The 19,282-nt window shown below is 38.6% G+C and overlaps 1 protein-coding gene across 2 annotated transcripts in view; it reads left to right on the top strand.

The window, feature by feature from the left end:
- The window catches only part of LOC131325133 (uncharacterized), a 29,566-nt gene that overhangs the window by 6,037 nt on the left and 4,247 nt on the right, over positions 1-19,282 (top strand). For both annotated transcript variants that reach the window (XM_058357209.1, XM_058357219.1), the window contains 17 exons: positions 647-686; positions 1,790-1,850; positions 1,964-2,046; positions 4,302-4,400; positions 4,519-4,634; positions 4,726-4,844; positions 5,236-5,306; positions 7,649-7,754; positions 8,080-8,219; positions 8,624-8,782; positions 8,858-8,961; positions 10,363-10,538; positions 12,915-13,104; positions 13,965-14,064; positions 16,500-16,668; positions 17,377-17,459; positions 17,601-17,677. In XM_058357209.1, the coding sequence (XP_058213192.1) occupies positions 647-686; positions 1,790-1,850; positions 1,964-2,046; positions 4,302-4,400; positions 4,519-4,634; positions 4,726-4,844; positions 5,236-5,306; positions 7,649-7,754; positions 8,080-8,219; positions 8,624-8,782; positions 8,858-8,961; positions 10,363-10,538; positions 12,915-13,104; positions 13,965-14,064; positions 16,500-16,668; positions 17,377-17,459; positions 17,601-17,677 (1,893 nt within the window). The remainder of the gene's footprint in view (positions 1-646; positions 687-1,789; positions 1,851-1,963; positions 2,047-4,301; positions 4,401-4,518; positions 4,635-4,725; positions 4,845-5,235; positions 5,307-7,648; positions 7,755-8,079; positions 8,220-8,623; positions 8,783-8,857; positions 8,962-10,362; positions 10,539-12,914; positions 13,105-13,964; positions 14,065-16,499; positions 16,669-17,376; positions 17,460-17,600; positions 17,678-19,282) is intronic.

Genomic DNA, 19,282 nt, shown 5'->3' with positions numbered 1-19,282 from the left:
ACTGATGCATTTGTCTGGCTAATTATTGATATCATAGCACGGCACTACCATCCGAACATGAGTTTGGGAACTATGTTTTTTAACAAGTTCTTCACTGCTCAAGTAGTTACATTAGGACCACAGTGAAAGGACCACTTGCTTAATGCTGGTCGTCTTGCAGCATCTAGCAGCTGATGGTTCCAAAATTCGTTTTATGCGCTCTCTCTCTCTCCCCGTCTGTTTGTCTTATTACCAAATCTGGTTAGCTGAACTTGGGTCATGCTGAGTCAGCAAACAATGATATGTTTCAACGTGATATGTTGTCATATATGCGGTCTTTGCTCCCTTGAGTGACCTTAACAGCACACAATCTACTGCATACTTTTTAGATAAAACTAAGGATAAGAGCTCACCTAGCTTTCATGAAATTTTTGGAAGCTGTAATTAGATGGATAGAGATCACGCAGGGGTACACTGAATTTTCCTCTCTGTGTCTTCCTATGACCTTGATTGTTGGATATATGGTCGCATCCCACTTTTCTCCCATGTCTCGTCCTAGGACCTTAATCGTTGGAACTTGGAACGATTGTGACACGCGTAAATCTCTAGATGAATCCAAGTTTATAGTGTGCATAATTTTGTATTTACTGTTATCTATCTTTTGCAGGAGAGGTTTATCCGAGACAGAAATAAACTTTCTCAAGGAGGTACTATCTAGTTCCTTCCTTTCCTTTCATCTCCCTTTCCCTTTCATCTCCCTTTCCCTTTCTTAAGACGCCTCTGATGAACCTAGAGTACCTTCAGTATCTGGTGTAATTTTAATTCCATACGGAGTTATCCATCTCTCTCTCTCTCTCTCTCTCTCTATATATATATATATATATATATATACACACACACACACACACACACACCACAGATCCAATGAGGGATCCCTTACTAGTCTACCGTGCAGACCTCCTATTTCCCGAGCAAATTTTGATGATCCGAGCCGCTCAAAGTGTGCAGAACGTGATTTTAAGGGTACACGCGTGAAATCGGCAAAAAACATGACCGGGAAGAGCTTGATTTGAGCAGTTTTTTACGAGTGGTGATATTTGCACCGATCAAAATGTAGGGAAATGGTACCGACCGCCGCGCGCGGCCGTCTCCGGCCACCGGACGGCCGATCCGAGCCGTTCAAAAATTTTTTAAAAAAAACCCGAGGGGCCCAGCGCGGGAATCAACGGTATCGGATGTGTGTAGGGTGCTTGATCTAGACACTCTATTTTTCGCGTATATATGTATTTTGATCGGTGCAAATAGGATTTCTCGTTTTTTACTGAACCGTTCAATGAAAACTGCTCCGATCAAGCCCTTTCCGGTCATTTTTTTTGCTGATTTCTCGCGGGTACCCTTAAAATCATGTTCTGATCACTTTGAGTGGCTCGGATCATCGAAATTTGATTGGTAAAGCGAGGTCCCTCACTGGATAAGGACTGTATATATATACATTGATATATGTTTGATGATTTTATGGAGACTACTACAGAGGTCGTAGCAGTGTTCTAAAAAAGGAATTAATCGGCAATTAGTCGGCAATCAATCGCTGGCGGGGCCTATCCGACTAGATCCAACTAATTGCTATGCGCCGATTAATCGCCGATTACTAATTGATATGGGCCGATTAATCGCCGATTACTAGGCCTCGAAGCTTGAAGGTGGCCGACCGCCCGACTAGTGCCTTTTACTTTCCAAAAAAAAGTCATTGCTGTTTTCTGTTACTTTTTTTGTTGCCCTAGAGAGCAAACTCTAATGGTTTATTTGTCAGAATAAGGATTTGCAAGCAAGGATCCTTCAGTCAGGAAGTGTTGCGGAAAGTGTTCTTGTTGGTAAAAACCTATTCAATGTCTTCAAACTGAATAATCACTCAAGATGTAGACAATGTTTGCTCGATAAGAGTTCTACAGATCAGCTTCTTTCTGAATACCTAATATTTTGGCAGCTCTTGATTCAATAAAGAGACCTTTATATGAAAAGCATCCAATGGAAAAATTTGCGTGGACAATAACTGAAGATACTGATACAGTAAGTATTATTTCTGCTTGTGTGTGAATATATTAGTCATTTTTAATGATGATCGGTCTTCATTTCTCTCTCTCCTATGTGTGGTCACACTCAAATGTGCTGAACTAAAATTATCAAGATGCTTTCTTGGAGGCAGGGAGTGGTTTGGCTTCCATGTGTCAATACACATGGTATCTTCATATCCTCTATTGGCAATGAATACAAAATCCTTGTACTTCATCTGTCCTGAAATTTTAGTCCCTCTTTGGGAATCCAACTATTTAGGGGAACATCATCATTGCCCTTTGAGAAGTACAAGTTACGAAAGGTGCTCTTATTTTGAATATGGGGAGCTACTAATCACTTAAAAAGAGAGAGGGTGAAACAGGAAACTTATCAACATTTTGACCTTTACTCGTATTTTGCTAAGTAGAGGACATTAATGCTTAAGGTATGTTTGGAAGTTGTGGAAAGGAAGGGAAATGATTAAGAGGGAAAAGGTAGAGAAAGTTGGAGATTTTTATTTTCTATTTTTCATTGGGGAGTGATTTTGCCACTCCCCTTTTCTCTAACAGCACTCCTCTTTGTGTCTCTATTAGGTGATTTGTTTTGTGAGGGAAGGGGAGTGCTGGTAGAGAAAAGGAGAGTGACAAAATCAATTCCCTTGTCATTCTCTACTTTTTCCTCTTTCTTCTCTCTTTCCATTTGCATTGTAGATCTCGTTTAAACCTTAATTGGTTTAAAATCATCTTAATTGGATAGTATGGATACCAATCTTAGTAGCAGGATCCTTCTAAAATGAGTGCGCTCCCTAGACGGGAGCTCGAATCGGCGATCCCAAGATGGGAGCTTGACTGGAGCTCGCTCCTAACTAAGATGGAACTTATCGGGCCATTAAGGCAATTATTCTCTTACTTTTAAGGGAGTTAAGCCATTGTGGAAATAAGAATATGAGAATCATATTAGTCAAGAAGTTTTGCAAATTGAGAATATATAACTTTCAATAATTACACTTTAAGATCGGAAAATTTTCAGTAAGTATCAGTTTTCCTTTAATCGTTAAGTATTTAAAGATAATTTATGTACATATTTTTATATAATCTATATACGCCCCTTAGGCGCCCCCAACCTTAGGAGCTTCTAGGTGCTTCCACTCCCCCGCCCCCACTTCGTGCTACTAAGATACCAATAAATATGTGACGAAATACAAAATAACCCAGAACTGAATTTTACTAGGTTTCAATTAGTGTGTACAGAACCCAATTTCTATTTGTTTTTGTGTTTCGATCCCATATTTATTGGAATCCAATTAACATGATTTTGAACCACAGTTAAAAGTTTCAATGAGATCTACAATGTGAACGAAATCGAATGTTGAGTTAAGTTCGGCATGCCGTAAATAGCCATTTGTACTTGTTCAGTTTCCTCCTTCAACTGCCAACAAGCTCAGTCCTTTGTTGATGTTATTGGAGGAGTTATGTTTGATGAGGCTGGATGATTTGGTCACTTGACGTAGTATATTGTAATTAGTTTCTACGACTTGCTTCAGTGAGGGGCTGCACCTCGCCTCTCCTTGCGTTCCATTGTCTAGGCTCTTGTGCACCCTGGCGCCTCAATGTGCCTTTGGTGCTTTTAAAACACAGGTTGGCGGATTGTTTGAATGGGTCAAGTTAAGGGGCGGTGTGGGAGCCTTTATTCATTCAGGTGCTGAAGGGTTGGGAATTAAGAGGCATGGATTAGTTTTTCAACCTTTGTATGGGATGGAGGATTCTCTGAGTGCACATGATGCAATGTTGTGGGAATAGGATAGAGGTTTTGTTCTCTATTAAACCCTTTCTTTGGAGTGGAGGAGGAGTAACCTTCCCGTCATGAAATATTGATGGCTGATTTTTCTCTTCTTGTTGTATTAGATTCAATTCTCATTGTTGATACCTTAGGCAGAGGGGGTTGATGCTCATATTTGGTGTGTTGCAATAGTAGGATGGCAGAACAGAAAAGTTAGTGGATGGTGGACTATCTTCTACTTCATTGTGGTGTCGTGAGTGATTTGTGGAGTATGCTTTTCTCCATGTTTTGGGGTCATCTTTTGAGCCATTTTGGTGATGATAATCCTTGGGTACAAGTATTGTGGGCTATATTGACATTTATTAGCTTCTCTTAAAGAAAATTTGTCAGTTTGTAATTGTTTCAAACTTCCATTGTTGTTTAAAAGGCTGTTATGTGCTTTTTACTCGGTTCTTTTTTCTCTTTCTGTTTCTTGTTTTCCAATTTTCCAGATAGAGTGGTACAATATATGCCAAGATGCCTTAAACAATGTTGAGAGGCTATATCAAGGGAAGGACACTGCTGATATTGTTCAGAGCAAGGTTTTACAGGTACATAGTCTTGTTTTCTCATCTCTTAGATACACGATCAAAGTTAAGAAAGTTCTGAATGTCTCACTCCCTGAATTTATTTCCCCTCTGAATGAAATGTTCTTTTTTTGGGCTGAAGCTGTTAAATGGGAAGAACAAAGATCTGAAGCTTCTCATGGAAAAGGTTCTAAAATCTGGGGACTTTAGTGGTCTTCATGCAGAATGTCTCACAGATACATGGATTGGAAAGGACAGGTTCTCTCTCTCTCTCTCTCTCTCTCTCTCTCTCTCTCTCTCTGTTTGGCGCTTTTTTTTGTGAAGCTTCATTCGTTTCGTTCTTTATCAGGTGGGCCTTTATCGATTTAAGTGCAGGCCCTTTTTCATGGGGGCCAGCTGTTGGTGGAGAAGGGGTACGCACAGAGCTAAGCTTACCGAATGTGGGAAAAACCATTGGTGCAGCTGCAGGTTTTAGATCTTTCTGTAGCAAGCATTTGTCCCCATAAAATACACATGCATGCAGTTATCTTATTAGTTGGTGGAGGTGCCACAGACCTAGTTATACTGCTATTATCTTTAGGTGATGTGAGAATACTGTAATATTCCCTAGAATCCTTAAATATGGTACTTTTTGTCGGTATATACTGGTATAATAACTATAGAGTTTTTTTTTTATAGTTTTTTTGAGAAGGAGATATGTTTCAAGTTGCTTTGGGAGCTATATGGATTATTTCACTCCATGAGTTAGTTCCTGCCTATTCTATGTGATGCACACCTATTAGGCATGCATTATGGATCGCTTTAAGTATCGCTTTTGATTCTTTCCATTCGCTATAATCTTGTAAATCGTGGCATGCAGAAATTTCAGAAGCTGAAGCTGAAGATCGCTTGCAAGAGGCAATTCAGGAAAAGTTTGCTGTATTTGGTGATGTACGTACCCTCAATAGTTTGTGGGTTTTTAAATTTTCTTGGACTTGTTTTGTAGAGACATCAGTACATGATTCAATTGATGGTATGTCTTTACTAGAAGGAGATATTGTGCCTAGTTGTGTTTTAGTGCTATTCATAACTTTAAGACCAGACAGGAATAATAGTGAATACCCTAAGACTCGAAGTGTTTTTATACGCACTAGTTTATGTATAACCTAAGGTGATCTTTTACTGACCACGGGTTAAGTTCATGATGCGGCCATTTGGCAGTCGTTGAAAATGTCATTTTGTGCTTACCAAACGGCCGTCAAATTAGATTATTTATTTTCGTTAACCGAACCACAACTAGAGATTTACATAACATAGTGACGAAGTCCGGGTCGATCCACAGGGAAATAAGTGTGTAAATTGCCAAAATTAACTTCTACTTTAGTCCGAGAAAAAGATAAGATGATTTTAGATTTTAAAATACAAAATGCATAAATTGAAATAACATAGAATAAAATGGAGGATAAAGATAAAATAGAGAAGGTCCTGAAATTTCGATTCAATCCTGGCTTTGTAACAATAGTATTGCATTAGTTTAAGGTCTAAATCAATTAGTTCAATTGTGATCTGTGGCACCTACAAGCCCCACAAGTATCGTCAAGAGGATAAATATAATTCATCATCGACGCAGTCAATCTTGATTAGGCACGGATCGTCTCTGACTCTAACTAATAATCTCAGCCAACCTGTCACTAATCGACTTCGACTACTAGGTAATCTAAGGACAATTTGTCACTAATCGCCTTCGATTCTACACTACACTAAACTACACTAAATTTGTCTCGGCACGATCCGTCTTCTCAGGATAGACTATCTTATTTCGTAATTATACTTTTTGTGAAAACTATTGCATGGCGTAGTGTTTGAAATCACAGAAACCAAACACCCAATCTTGAATACTGGAGAAAATCATTTAACAAAATGAAAGATAAATAGCCATACAATTAAATTGAATAAACCAAAACAAACCAGAAATCAAATACAATAATTAAAGTTACTTGGCTGGGATTTCCTCTACACTCCAAAGATAAAATGGAAGAGCATACAGATTTGTGGAACAGAGGCAGAGCCTCTGCTCCTGGCGTGGAGCTCAGCTCCTTTCCTTCTCTTGGCCTTCTGACCGGTTTCCCCTTCCCCCCCACCCTTTTCTATTGACTTCCATCTCATATATAAATAATTTGTCCATTAGAATATAATAGGGCAAGATATGGAAGGCGGGAAACAGTAATGAAAGAAGTAAATGAAAGGCATGGCATGGCCAGTGGGTGGTCCAATAATGCAAGGTCTTCATATTGATCTCCAACTTCCAATTTACAGTCAATTTTGGTACAAATAATCCCGTGGCCTACAATCACAGAAATAGCATAAAAGAGAGTAAATAATAATAGTAAAGGACATAAAAAATATAAATCAGGTGGCCTAAATGTGTACATTTTGGCACTTATCAGTTCACCATGAGAAGTAACGTTGTATGAGATGATGGTGGAACTGAATGGCAGTATTTGCGTTTTACAGTAAGTGGTAGTGCTGCTCTTTCTTCAATTAGGAATAGCTTGTTTAACTGCAAATTGAGATGCTTGATAGATAAGGTCTTAGTTCTTACTTGTTTGGTGTGGGGTGAGTGTTTGCGGAAGGCATCCGGAGGAATCTGCTGGAAGTCGGAAACAAAAGCTGCAGCTTCCGATCCACAGTCTCGAATGGGGCGAATGAAGAAAGCTGCCTTCGTATAATAAACACAGCTCCACAGGGGATGTGTAGGGCAGAAAGGAAGGAGAACAGCTTGATGAAAGAAAAGAGAGGCAAACGAAAGTGGAGTCAGTAAAGGAAGGAAATCATCCCACGTAGGATTTCCATGGCTGGAGTTGTTTCTTAGAGTCGTAAACCATGGAAGTTCAAGTTGTAGTCTACTGGATGCTGTATCCAGTTCACTTGGTAGTTGGTGGTACTATCTTTAGGCACGGTTCGGGATGTTGGCTTTATGTGGAGTGGGGATTGCAATAGTCAATAGGCTATAGAAAAAAATTGCATCCGAGGATTACCTGGTATATTTTTATGTTCTAGTTCAGTATTCCCCAGGTTAACTTTTTAAGTAGGAAAGGCATTTGCTAATGTCTTGACTTTAGCTTGGCTAAATTCGTGAGTTGCTTTTCTTCTCAAGCACATATTCTTTAGTGTTCACATCATGGGGTGCAAACTAATCCAATAATAGTAAATATAACAAGGGGAAATTATTTGTGTGTGATTACTTTCATTTATTCCAGTTCGTTTATATATGTTGCTTTCAATTTTCTCAGAAAGAACATCAGGCCATTGATATCCTTCTAGCTGAGATTGATATATATGAGCTCTTTTCTTTCAAACACTGCAAGGGACGAAAGGTTAAGCTTGCTCTTTGTGAAGGTAATTGTTAATTCTTTTTGACTGCACATGCTTCCAGTGTGTGAGATATTTTTCTTTTGGGCTAATCATTTTGATTACTTTCTACCTTATACCTTGTTCAATACCCCGTAAGTTCCTGCATGGGACTTGTTCTAGATTCCCATTCGTAAATGTTCAGTATCACATGTATAATTCTTGGATTGTCATTTTACTTATTTTCCTTTTTGTTTTTGTTTTTGCTCTTCATGTATTATTTTGTCTAGTTATGAGATGGTTATGTTTTTTTCTATCATCGAGATGGTTATTCAGTTAATTGCTTTAATGATAAATTTTTGTGGATGCTTAGAGCTTGATGAGAGGATGGAGGACTTGAAAAAAGAGCTACAGTCTTTTGAAGGCGAGGAAAGTGATGAAAGCCATAAAAAAAAGGCTTTGGATGCTCTAAAGCGAATGGAGAATTGGAATTTGTTTAGTGATACTCATGAGGTAAGCTGCTTTATTGGAACTAATCAGTCAACTGGTTCAATCCAGACCTCTTGAAAATGCTGGCAACAGACAAACAAATTTGCCCCCGCCCCTAAAAAAGAAAAAGATATTATTATTAATAGAAAAGAGAATAATCCAAGAGACCAAAAGCAAGATGAAGTAGTTCGGATTCTGTTATAGAGGAAGAAAGCAAGAGAATAGTGAGTGGAAGATTCTACCAAGAGTTATTTATTTTTTTGAAGGATACCTAGAGATTGAAGCTACATCAATGTCTTTAAATTCTTTAGTTCATGTCACTTACTCTGGAAATCTACTGGACCCATGTAGCATTACCGGATCATCCTTTCCTGTCATCTGATCTGATAACTGAATCTCTTCCACATGTCACCATCATCTATGTGCAGGAGTTCCAAACCTACACCGTCGCACGCGATTCTTTCCTTGCACATCTAGGAGCAACTTTGTGGGGGTCCATGAGACACATCATAGCGCCTTCACTGGCTGATGGGGCATTCCATTACTATGAGAAGATATCATTTCAGCTGTTTTTTATCACGCAGGAGGTCTGATGTTTGCTAATCAAAAAGTAGTTTTTCATTTTTTGGAGAATTATTTACACTTGCAACTCCAATTTCCAGAAAGTCACAAGTATGAAGCAACTCCCAGTGGATGTCAAAGATCTCAATGAGGGGCTCTCCTCTTTACTGTTGCCTTCTCAGAAAGTTATGTTCAGTCCGCACATGTATGTGCTTCCCACCTTTTACCATGTTTTCACACGTTTGGGCTTAATAAAATAAAAAGAATAGTTGCAGACGTTCAGAGTAGTTTCTTTTGCGCTGGGTCCAGCATATGACTTTATTTCCCAGTTTCCCTTAACTTCTTTGGGAGCTCATTTATGGCCTGTGGTCTTATAACTGATCAAGGCGCTCTCTAAACTGAAATTTGTTGTTTGGGTTTTATTTCAGTGCTTAGTTTGGTTCAGTTCTTAAAATCTGCCTTTTCTTTCAGAAAACAGAATAAACAAAAAACTGATATGGAAAATTGTTTGCTTCAGCAAACTGTTCGTGAAAACTGGATTGCTAAAGTACTCTGAAAACACCTAATTTTTAGGGGACAAGTTCAATTATTCTATGGAAACTCAATAATTGGTCACACTGAAAATAAACTGGTATTGATAATTTGTTAAAATGGTGGTGTTGGACTTTTCATTGTTTCTGTTTTCAAAACCTGCAAAACAAAAAATTCCTAAAAACTTCAATTTGTTTCCATTGAAAAAGCTGACATTTTCTGTTATGAGATTGTAGTTTCTTGATGGACATACTGATAAGATACTACTGGAATGACGAAATTCTAGTTCTAGTGGGTTCCATGGATACATATTAAAGTGTAGCAAACGGCTCATAAACATACCAAAGCATTAATCTAAGTTTACTCAAATCTAGTATCTCAAGCTGGATTGGCCACGCAGGAGGAATGGATGTACTAGAAAAAGGATAGCAGAAGATTATTCAACATGAATTATAACCTTTATTTGATAAAATAATTCTAAAAGATCACAAAGATGAGTTTATGCTTGGAATTTGGAAGTTTGAAATGTTTCCCCTCTAAATGGCAACCGAGGTAGGATAGATTGTACAGATAAGGATTCCTAGATAGATGTTCGTTATGTCTATTGCTATGAGTAGCTAATAGAATGCAATGTCTCCATCTATTGGCTTCCGGAGGAGTTGGAACTTGGCTCCGTGATGGGTGAAGAACCTTGACTTATTCACGGGCGTGCATCTTGTACTTCTACGGATGGTGTGGCAGGCATGGTTCATTTTTTGAAAGAAAAGATGATAAAAGGCTCTCTCACCATAAACAGCATCATCATAATGTTGGGATGTTGTACATTTACTTTGTTAGTCTACACCTTCGTCCTAGGAGTATGATAAATGATCACCCTCAAACATCTTCAATTGATACTATCAGGCTTTTATAGTGAACTAGTCCATCTTTTTCTAGATTCTTTTTGTTGCTTATAAGTTTTCAGTGCATTCTTACTGGATACCCTGATTCAGAATTTAGATCCTGCTGATTAGTTAGAACAGCAGTTTCTTTTTCAACTTGGTTAAAGATGGACTAATGCTGATAAGCTTTGTAGGTTAGCGCTGTCAGAGGATCCTGCTTTGGCTATGGCATTTTCAGTTTCACGGAGAGCTGCTGCTGTTCCCGTTTTGCTGGTTAATGGAACATATAGGAAAACTGTTCGTTCCTATCTCGATTCTTCCATTCTCCAGCATCAGTTGCAGAGGCTGAACGAACATGGTTCTCTTAAAGGTTCTCTCCTGCTTTATTAGCTCCGTTTGTTTTTTTGCATCTCCCCAAATCACAAGAAATTGTTTTCCCTGTTTCTTTTTGTGTGTGTTTCCTTTTTATTAGCTAGTACGGTAAGGTTCTTAAATATCGGATTGCTGCTGATGAAAAGATGCTGGTTGGTTTGCATAATAAACAAATTTGGACGTTTATTCTCGGTTTATAAATCTCAAAACGTGACACTGGTGCTAATAGGCACCTAGCATCTAACATTCTGACTGGTGGCTGAGACATTCTGACTGGTGGCTGAGAACTGAATTTAGTCAATGAAAGGATATACACTTGAGATTTTATTTTGCTCATGAGGGTACTTTGAACAAAAATGGATTTATTTGAGCCTAGAACTCAGCCTCCCACAACGCGTGGGTAGCCTGATATTGGGGATTCATGAGAGGATGATGCACTTGTGAACTCAGATAAGGCATCATAGCTTGCTGCCTAGTAAGCCCGACATGTTTACTGGCACGGCATAGCCATGTCTGACTGACGTGACACGACACAACGTGAATGCCTAATTATGTGTCCATTTTGGGGCCGTGCTGGGCCATGCTAGGGAGACATTAAGAGGGTAGAAGACAACTTTAGAAAGTTGGACCAAGGTTAAAGTTGCCATTAGATGAATAATTTATCAATACTTGTTCGTGACTTTTTTTTTATATGGTCACAACTAAGAAGCACATGCACAGGTACTGGTATGATACTGATATGTTGGTACGATGAAATCTGGAAAATATAGGATACGGGTATGGCTATAAGATATGTATTTTTATAATATGGAGAAATGCATTACATTTAATAATTACATTTTCAATAAAGGAAATACGGAGTAGCTAAATGACTTGGGCGATTAAGAATCTAACATCAGATAACTGTTTAATGCTAAGCTTAAGGTAGAAATAACGTTTGATGTCATTATACTAAAGAACCTGTCACCTGTGGACCAAAATCTAGTCTCTCTCTCTTTTTTTTTTTGAAGAGCAAAATCTTTAGTCTAGAATCATGCTAAGCATAGAAAAGTGAAGTCTTTTCAACTTAGCTTCATCACTGTATTGGGTATGGCTTGATATATGTTGGGGTACTTCTCGGGTATGGCAAAACTCATAGAGAAAAATAACAGTACACGTTTCATGTACCCGGTACGTATTTAGAAGTACTATGCCAAGTACCAGTTCCCAGTACATTACGGGTACGAGTACGGAGGGGTTTTAGAAGTACCCATGCTTCATAGGTGCATAATGACATGACAAAATGACATCATTGTATGTTTGTTTTTTTTAGTTTCATGGAGATAGTATGTTTGACCCAAGGGGGACAGATGCTTAAAAGAAGGTGATTTGTTCATGTCCGACACGTGTCTGAAGCTGACACTTCCCTCAGACATGTGTCCGGCACTCTTTTTTTTGTGTCCATAGTTAGGAAAGGAAAATTCTTAATTCGGACACTTTTTTCCCTTCCTTTTGTAGTCAGATAGAAATAAAATTCTTAAACTAAGGACAGATGTTGATGTTTCCGTGGCTCACACTTCGTGGACAGTCTCAGACTCATATCCGATACTCTTTTACGTGCCTACAATTAGGAAAGAAAAATTTTATTCAGACATGTACGACATGTTTTTTTGCAATGTGTTCAAGAGTCCTGCTTTTTTGCGATGCATTTCCACACTTTTTCTTGCTGTCTATTACTAAGAAACTTAATATGTGATCAATGCTTCTTGGACACTTGTTAACATGTGATTATCAAAAGTTTCAGAATTTGACATGCCATGGTGATATTAAAACTATTATTACGCCTAATCGAGTTTAAATTCAATAGAAACTTGTAGAGAATTTTGTTGTGGAATTTCTTTTGAGGATTCCTTGCCGTTTCCATGCCCTAATTTGGAAAGTTTTTTGGAGTCTTGTGTCACTCTAGATTCTTCGTTAGTCGTATTTGGGATGTAAGCTTATTGTGATATATAATAGAAATATGTGCACACACACACACACACACACAGAGTAACTATTATGAATATACGATTGAGTCCCCGACATGTCTCTATCCTACGTTTTAGAGAAATAAGGTATCCGATTGTCATCAGTGCCTCTTAGTTTTTGACGAATTTGTATTAATATACTAATATGTATGAATAAAATTCTAGGTGACCCCAACACGTTGTTTTGTCCTAATTTTTGGAAAATAACGAGTTCGTGTTTGCCTCCGGTTTCTATATCCGTGCTTCTTAGCTGGTCGCTGTTTCATGAATCGTTTTCCTTGGGTCTTCTACTACTCTATAAACTAGTGCCATGCAGATGAATAAATGTGAATTGTTGAACCGTCTTGATTGTTTGTTCAATGATGTAGGGACCCATGCCCATAGCAGGTCGGCACTGGAAGTACCTCTGTTTTGGTTTATCAATAATGATCCACTATTTGTTGATAAGCACTATCAGGCTAAGGCGCTTTCAGACATGGTTATCGTTGTACAGTCAGAACCACCAGCCTGGGAAAGCCATCTGCAATGTAATGGTCGTTCGCTCTTGTGGAACTTGAGGTTGAAACTTCATTTACTTAATGACAATTTTCTGACATGATTATCAAGCAATTTATTTCAAAACATTTTAATGTGTATGTCAATTGAAATTTAAAGAGAACTTCTGAATCTTAGGGGTTTGAAAGGGTTAATGAATGAAGGAATACATGGAAGTACAAGGATCTTGCATGAGACTTCTAACTAAGTGGTTTCATTTTTTGCATCTCACTTGCATGTTGCCACAGAGTGATAAATTTTCTGACCTGGGATGAACACTACAGTTCAAGTTTGTGTTTTTGTTTGTAGTTTCCTTAAATGTACAAGAAGATGGATACTTCCTCCGTTCCAAAATGAGTGACCTTTTTGGAAAAGCGTGTCATTTTCAATTGCTTATATCTTTCAGTATGAATGTTAAAAAATATGCAATATGGATCTTGTTTGGTAGATTTTAATTAGTTCTATTAAACAAAGTTTTCAAAATCATATAAAACTTCATAAATTGAAAGATATAAAGCATTTTAAAATGACACGGAGTTCCAAGTCACTCATTTTGGAACGGAGGGAGTATTTGGTTTGTAATATGTTGGGCAGTATTTACGTACGGTTGACTTTAGTATTCTATTGTCGAAATGCTCAATTAATATGTCTGTTTTTAGATGGAATTTTTCCGTTGCTTTCCAAACTAGGATATGGCACCTTTTGTCATTTAGAGATATTTGGCCTTGCATTTAGCACTAAAATGATTCAGGTTTAAAATGCAATCAGGAGTGTAGAGTTATGGTAAAGAACAGGCCATAGACTATGATTTTTTCGTTGTTTAGATCACTTTAATACTGCAGACAATTAGATAAATTCATGTGTTTCTTCGCATACGTATTCAGGAGGCCCATTAAACCTGCATTGGCTGCTGTTGCTGAACATCTTGCTGGTTTGGTTCCTCTTCATCTTGCCTACAGCCATGCCCATGAAACTGCAATTGAGGTACACCGTATGTTCAAAGTCAAAGCAATCATTTTTCCTTTTCTTTCCTCTAATTCTTCTGCCCCTTTTATCCTGTGATGATGGGGCCTATAAGGTCATTTTTGTGAAGCTAATCATCTGATGAAAATGTACGTAATGCTTGACAGCTTTACATGTCAGAGGCATCTGCATTGTCCTTTTCGAGTTTTGTTGAGTTACTGAAGAGAATTTTTGAACCGATTTATCGTTTGTCTTCTTATTTCATTATTTCTTGGTTTTCTATAATGTTTCCTTCAACATCTACTTCATCTAGATTCTAGAGGCAAGAGTGCAGAACTTTTCTGATCTTAGTATCTCTTCTGCAAAAGTCCAGTTAGAATAATGTAGGACAAGTTTTAGTTTGGGTTCTCCGCTTGTTGCATGTAGTTTTAGGTTTCAAACCTCCACGTCACTTTGGTCAGATGTTTTATAGGATTTGCACGTAGTTCACAGTCGCTGGGACTTCTAAAGAGTGCCCCATTTTGGGTTTTGGGTGTCCTAAGAAAGTTCTTTTGGTGTAGGAAGAGGTTGGAGCTTGTGGGAGTTTTTTTTAACATGAAAGACAATACTACTTTTAGTTGCTTCAAGTTGAAATGGTAAATTCTAGTTCCACAGAATGCTGAAAGGAAGGGGGCCGTAGAAAAAGCGTAAAAACCCACTCGCTTGTCCTAGGGTTCCTTAGGTTTAGGCAACGATGCAATGCAATCCAATGCAAAGGAAGCTTCAAAGTTGGTAGAAAATTCTCAATACGATTTCCTATCGATTTAAAAGAATGTAGAGAATTTAACTTTTGTTGGTTTGTGTTTGGATTGATTGAGACATTAGTTTGGTGTGGTAATTTAAGGCTGTTACGGTAAATTCAGCAGTCTGTTAATGGGGAAAGCTAACAAAGGAGGTCAGTGGCATTTCAATTGGTTGTTTTGGTCTATTTTAGAATAATGACCGGTAGCATAAATTTATGGCTTGTTCCAAACTTAGAGACAACTACCCTTGTCCTTCTAATCTTTAATTTTTTTCCCAAAAATATAATAGACTGATTCTAGCTAAATAACTAAAAAGTAAAAACAAGACTCCATGATTTCATATCAAATTAGGTAAAGTGTCAAGGGTCTTTCATCTTCTTACATATGACAAATGAAGTCTCAAGCTTGAAAGTGCATTTGCATAGGTTGGGAATTTCATGCCTTGTGTGTACAATGACGACTGTAGGAATTTTGGTTGATGGGGTAAGCTTAAGAAGCACAAATATGGACATAGATGTGAATACGGTAACATACATGTTGGGGCTGTCAGACCATAATTGGTGTTAGAGAGGGTTTCAATTAAGTCTTTTATGACATTTGACATTGCACCCACAAGTCTGTTTTTAGATCAGTCGCAGGGAGTGACATTGTGTAACCAAATCGATGGGGACACTCCGGACCCAACAATCCCTCGCTCACGATGACACTCCTGCAACTCGAACCCATGACTTCCTGGGCTCTGATACCACTTGTCAGACCACTTTTCCACCATCTCTCCTAAAACCAATTGGTGTTAGGGTGGGCTTCAATTAAGTCTTTATGGCATTTGACATTGCATCCGCAAGTCTATTTTTAGAGCGGTCGCAGGGAGCGGCATTGTGTAACCAATTCCATAGGGGCACTCCGGGCCCAACAATCCCTCCTTCACGATGACGCTCCCGCGACTCGAACCCATGAATTCCTGGCTCTCATACCGTTTTTCCATCATCTCCTAAAACCAATTGGTGTTAGGTAGGACTTCAATTAAATCTTTTATGGCATTCGACATTTCATCTGCACTTCGGGCTCAATGGGGGCAAAATAACAAAACACATATATTTGTTTTGAAGCATATATAATATCAACACTACTATTTTTAAGAATAAGTATTAAATCAACACTATGAATATACACACACACACACACTCCGGTTCCTATGCAGGATTAAATATCTCTCTCTCTCTCTCTCTCTCTCTCTCTCTCTCTCTCTCTCTCTCCTTTGAAATCGCGTGAACTGAAAGGGGAAAGGCTGGACCTGTTTGTGACCCGTGAGACGGTTTTACCTGACCCATTCCCTCATTTAACCCGTGAGTTCCCTTTTAAAATCCCAGCCGTGAGATCCAACGGCTGACACCAGCAGCACGCACAAACTTAAAATCCAGGATCATGCATAGGAACCGGAGTGTGTATGTGTGTATATATATACACACACGAATGACAGTCAATAGTTTTCCAATAACTAAGCATTTTTCTTAAGTAATGTGTGAGAGGGAGGGGGAGAGAGAGAGAGAGAGAGTGCCTGCGTGTTACAGGTGGATATGTTTTTTCTTCTTTCCTTTTTTTCACTGTCTCGTTAATTCATCATGCATCAAGCAGCCATCTTCTGTTTCTAACAACTATTTTCATTTCTAACAGGACTGGATATGGTCGGTGGGCTGCAACCCATTGTCTGTCACTTCTCAAGGGTGGCATATATCCCAGTTTCAGTCAGATACAATTGCTCGGAGTTATATCCTTACAGCTCTTGAGGAGTCGATACTACTCATGAATTCAGCCATTCATCTTCTGGTCATGGAACATACTTGTATCCTTTCTTTATGGTATGCTGCTTCATGACTTTTACTAGAACAATCTGGAAGGGCAATAATGGAGCACTCCATAATTGCTTCAATGGTCAAAGACTCATTGGTAATGTTCTCCTTGTCATGATTAACCAAGGGTCCCACCAAGAACTAAAAGATTTCAGCTTCCGCAGCATTAGCTTTGTGCATATATTGCCAAATCCAGTCCTCTGCCCATACTCCCATCGATTGGGAGTTACATGGGTGTTGTTGTTGTTGTTGTTTTAAAAGTCAAGCAATAAAAGTTTATACTCTCAAGGACTAGCACATGAGAGTTTACCAAAAAAAAAACCTCTCATAAATGATTAAAATATTCTTGAAAGTGAGAATTACGGGGCAATATGGCAAATCCAACTTTCTTTCTACGGAGACGTACATTTATTGCATGTCCCATGAAAAAGTTGGAACTTCCAACAGGAGCTAACAGTGAGAATCTGTTTGATCTAGTTTTATTGTCAAGCTGATATGAGAATTTGTTTGATTAATTCAGAGAATATGTCTGATTAATTCACTTGCCCATTTCCAAGATGGCAAGATGAGACACTGTAGAATTTGTGATGTTGAGGAATGCTTCTTGGTCCAATTAATGTTTACTAATCTGTAACTGAAAAAAGGCGTATATTACTGCTGTGTGTGTTTAATCATAATAATGTATGCTTAACGGAAACCAGCTGAGCAAACTTTCAAACTCTTCCACTCCCGGGAGCTTGAGCTCATGAACAAGTATAACTACGTAGTTGGCCAATGGAGAAGAGTGAGTGCATTTTCATCCGCCCTTTCCATTTTCTTTCCAAGTCAATAAGATGTTCCATTTCCTCCTTGTGTTACTTCCCACCGATTGCAGATCTATTTAATCTATGCTAAGTGATAACTGTGGTTTTTGGTATATTTCCAGATTTCAACTATCTCTGGAGAACTGCACTATGTGGATGCCCTGAGACTGCTGTATTCCCTAGAGGATGCAACGAAAAGGTTAGCCACTACAGACTTGTGCATGATTTCTAGAGCTTGTTTTTGAATTATTGCCATTGATTGGGCAAATTAGTGAAGAGATCAGTTTGAAATTTATCACCTTCTAGACTAGAAGCACAGAGTGGTACAACATTTGGTGATGTTGTGTGCTACTTGTATTTTACTCGGTGACTTTATCTAATACGTGAATCGACTCCACGTGCCAAGCACATCATCATATCATTACCATTCAAATGCCAGCCTTTATGGTACTTATGTGCAGTCATACCCAATGGGATCATCTTCAGACCATCTGAAGTTCTGAACTTTGTTAGTCAGTAGTACAAAGAAAAATAGCACTTAGCGTCCGTGCTTTGTTCCCTCACAATTCTGAGAGAGACGTGATGTGGGAGTTTTCTGATCATCCCATTGGAGACCTCAAAGTTTCTCAGGATAGGCTAAGGTTAGGCTAGAGATGAAGTCTTTCCATTACACTTCATCCTACGTAGCCTTGGGCGAGCCCATGGAGAGGGAGGTTTCTCCATATTTAGGTTCTCCTACAAGCTAATTAGTGTTTCTTGCCAAAATGAATAGCATGGAGCCTTCAGTAGTCCCCGAGGCCCCATTTGGTTGTCCGGCTTAAAGCATCAGATGGACTATATAAATCCAAGGGGGCCACTAGTCAAATGTTTGGTTTGGTTGGAGCTTTTGCGGCTAGGATTTAATATCCTCCGGAAAATGATGCCGGATACTTGCCCATCCTCTTGTTCTTGAATCCCGTCCAACAATATGCTTCTTTGGCCCGGATATATAGTAAGATATCTGTCACCACGGGAGTTGTGGTATTACTAATCCCGTTGCTATTAATCCTATATGGTTACTTACCCAATGAAGTTGTATATGCCTTCACTGTTATTCTAACATAGAGGGCCTAAAAGTACGGGCAAGCAATTAGGTGTGTGTGTCCTACTACCATAGTAATTTGAAAGGCTGCTGAGCACACGTGATGGAGTGTAGGATAATAGAATAGGCAGGTTGGAAGACTCCATTCTTTTGGGGTTGGTGGCACAATATGTGTGTGAGGCTGTGAGCTATAGAAGCCTAAATCTTCTATATTTTAACTCGAAGGCCAAAATTTGGCTGCAATTTCTCACAAAATTAGGGTTCTGGTAGGCTTGAGATGGTTATGACTGTTGGGTATGACTGTTCCCTCATATTTTTCCTATTTTTTGGTTGGCTGAAAATTGATATGTGTTTCCTCAAATAGACGGAAGAAAAGAGAAAGGGTGGAGGTATTTTCTTCATTATTGTTTGAAAAAAGAATGTTTGCTTTTCCAAGCACTAGCTTGTAGCTTCTGCCATTTCTGTTTTTTACCATACATTTACATGTCATACTCTTCTATGTTTATATTTCACCATGCTCTTTCACTTCATAAATTCCATTCCCTTCTTCTCTTCAGGATTTGAGTTGGCGTGTATAACCAGAGGACCATTGTATCTGGTCTTCACTTTGCGTGTATGCGCTTCCTTGGCTTAATTTGTGTGGTTTGGCAGTTAGTTCAAAGTGTGTTGGAAGCTATTGGTGTACAATTAACTTCTTGCTTTTTAGATTACAAAATTAACTAT

The sequence above is a fragment of the Rhododendron vialii genome, chromosome 1a, assembly GCF_030253575.1.
Source record: "Rhododendron vialii isolate Sample 1 chromosome 1a, ASM3025357v1".
In the NCBI taxonomy this organism is placed as follows: Eukaryota; Viridiplantae; Streptophyta; class Magnoliopsida; order Ericales; family Ericaceae; genus Rhododendron; species Rhododendron vialii.
Note: the sequence above shows the minus strand (reverse complement) of the source record. Positions and strands in the feature narration are given on the sequence as shown.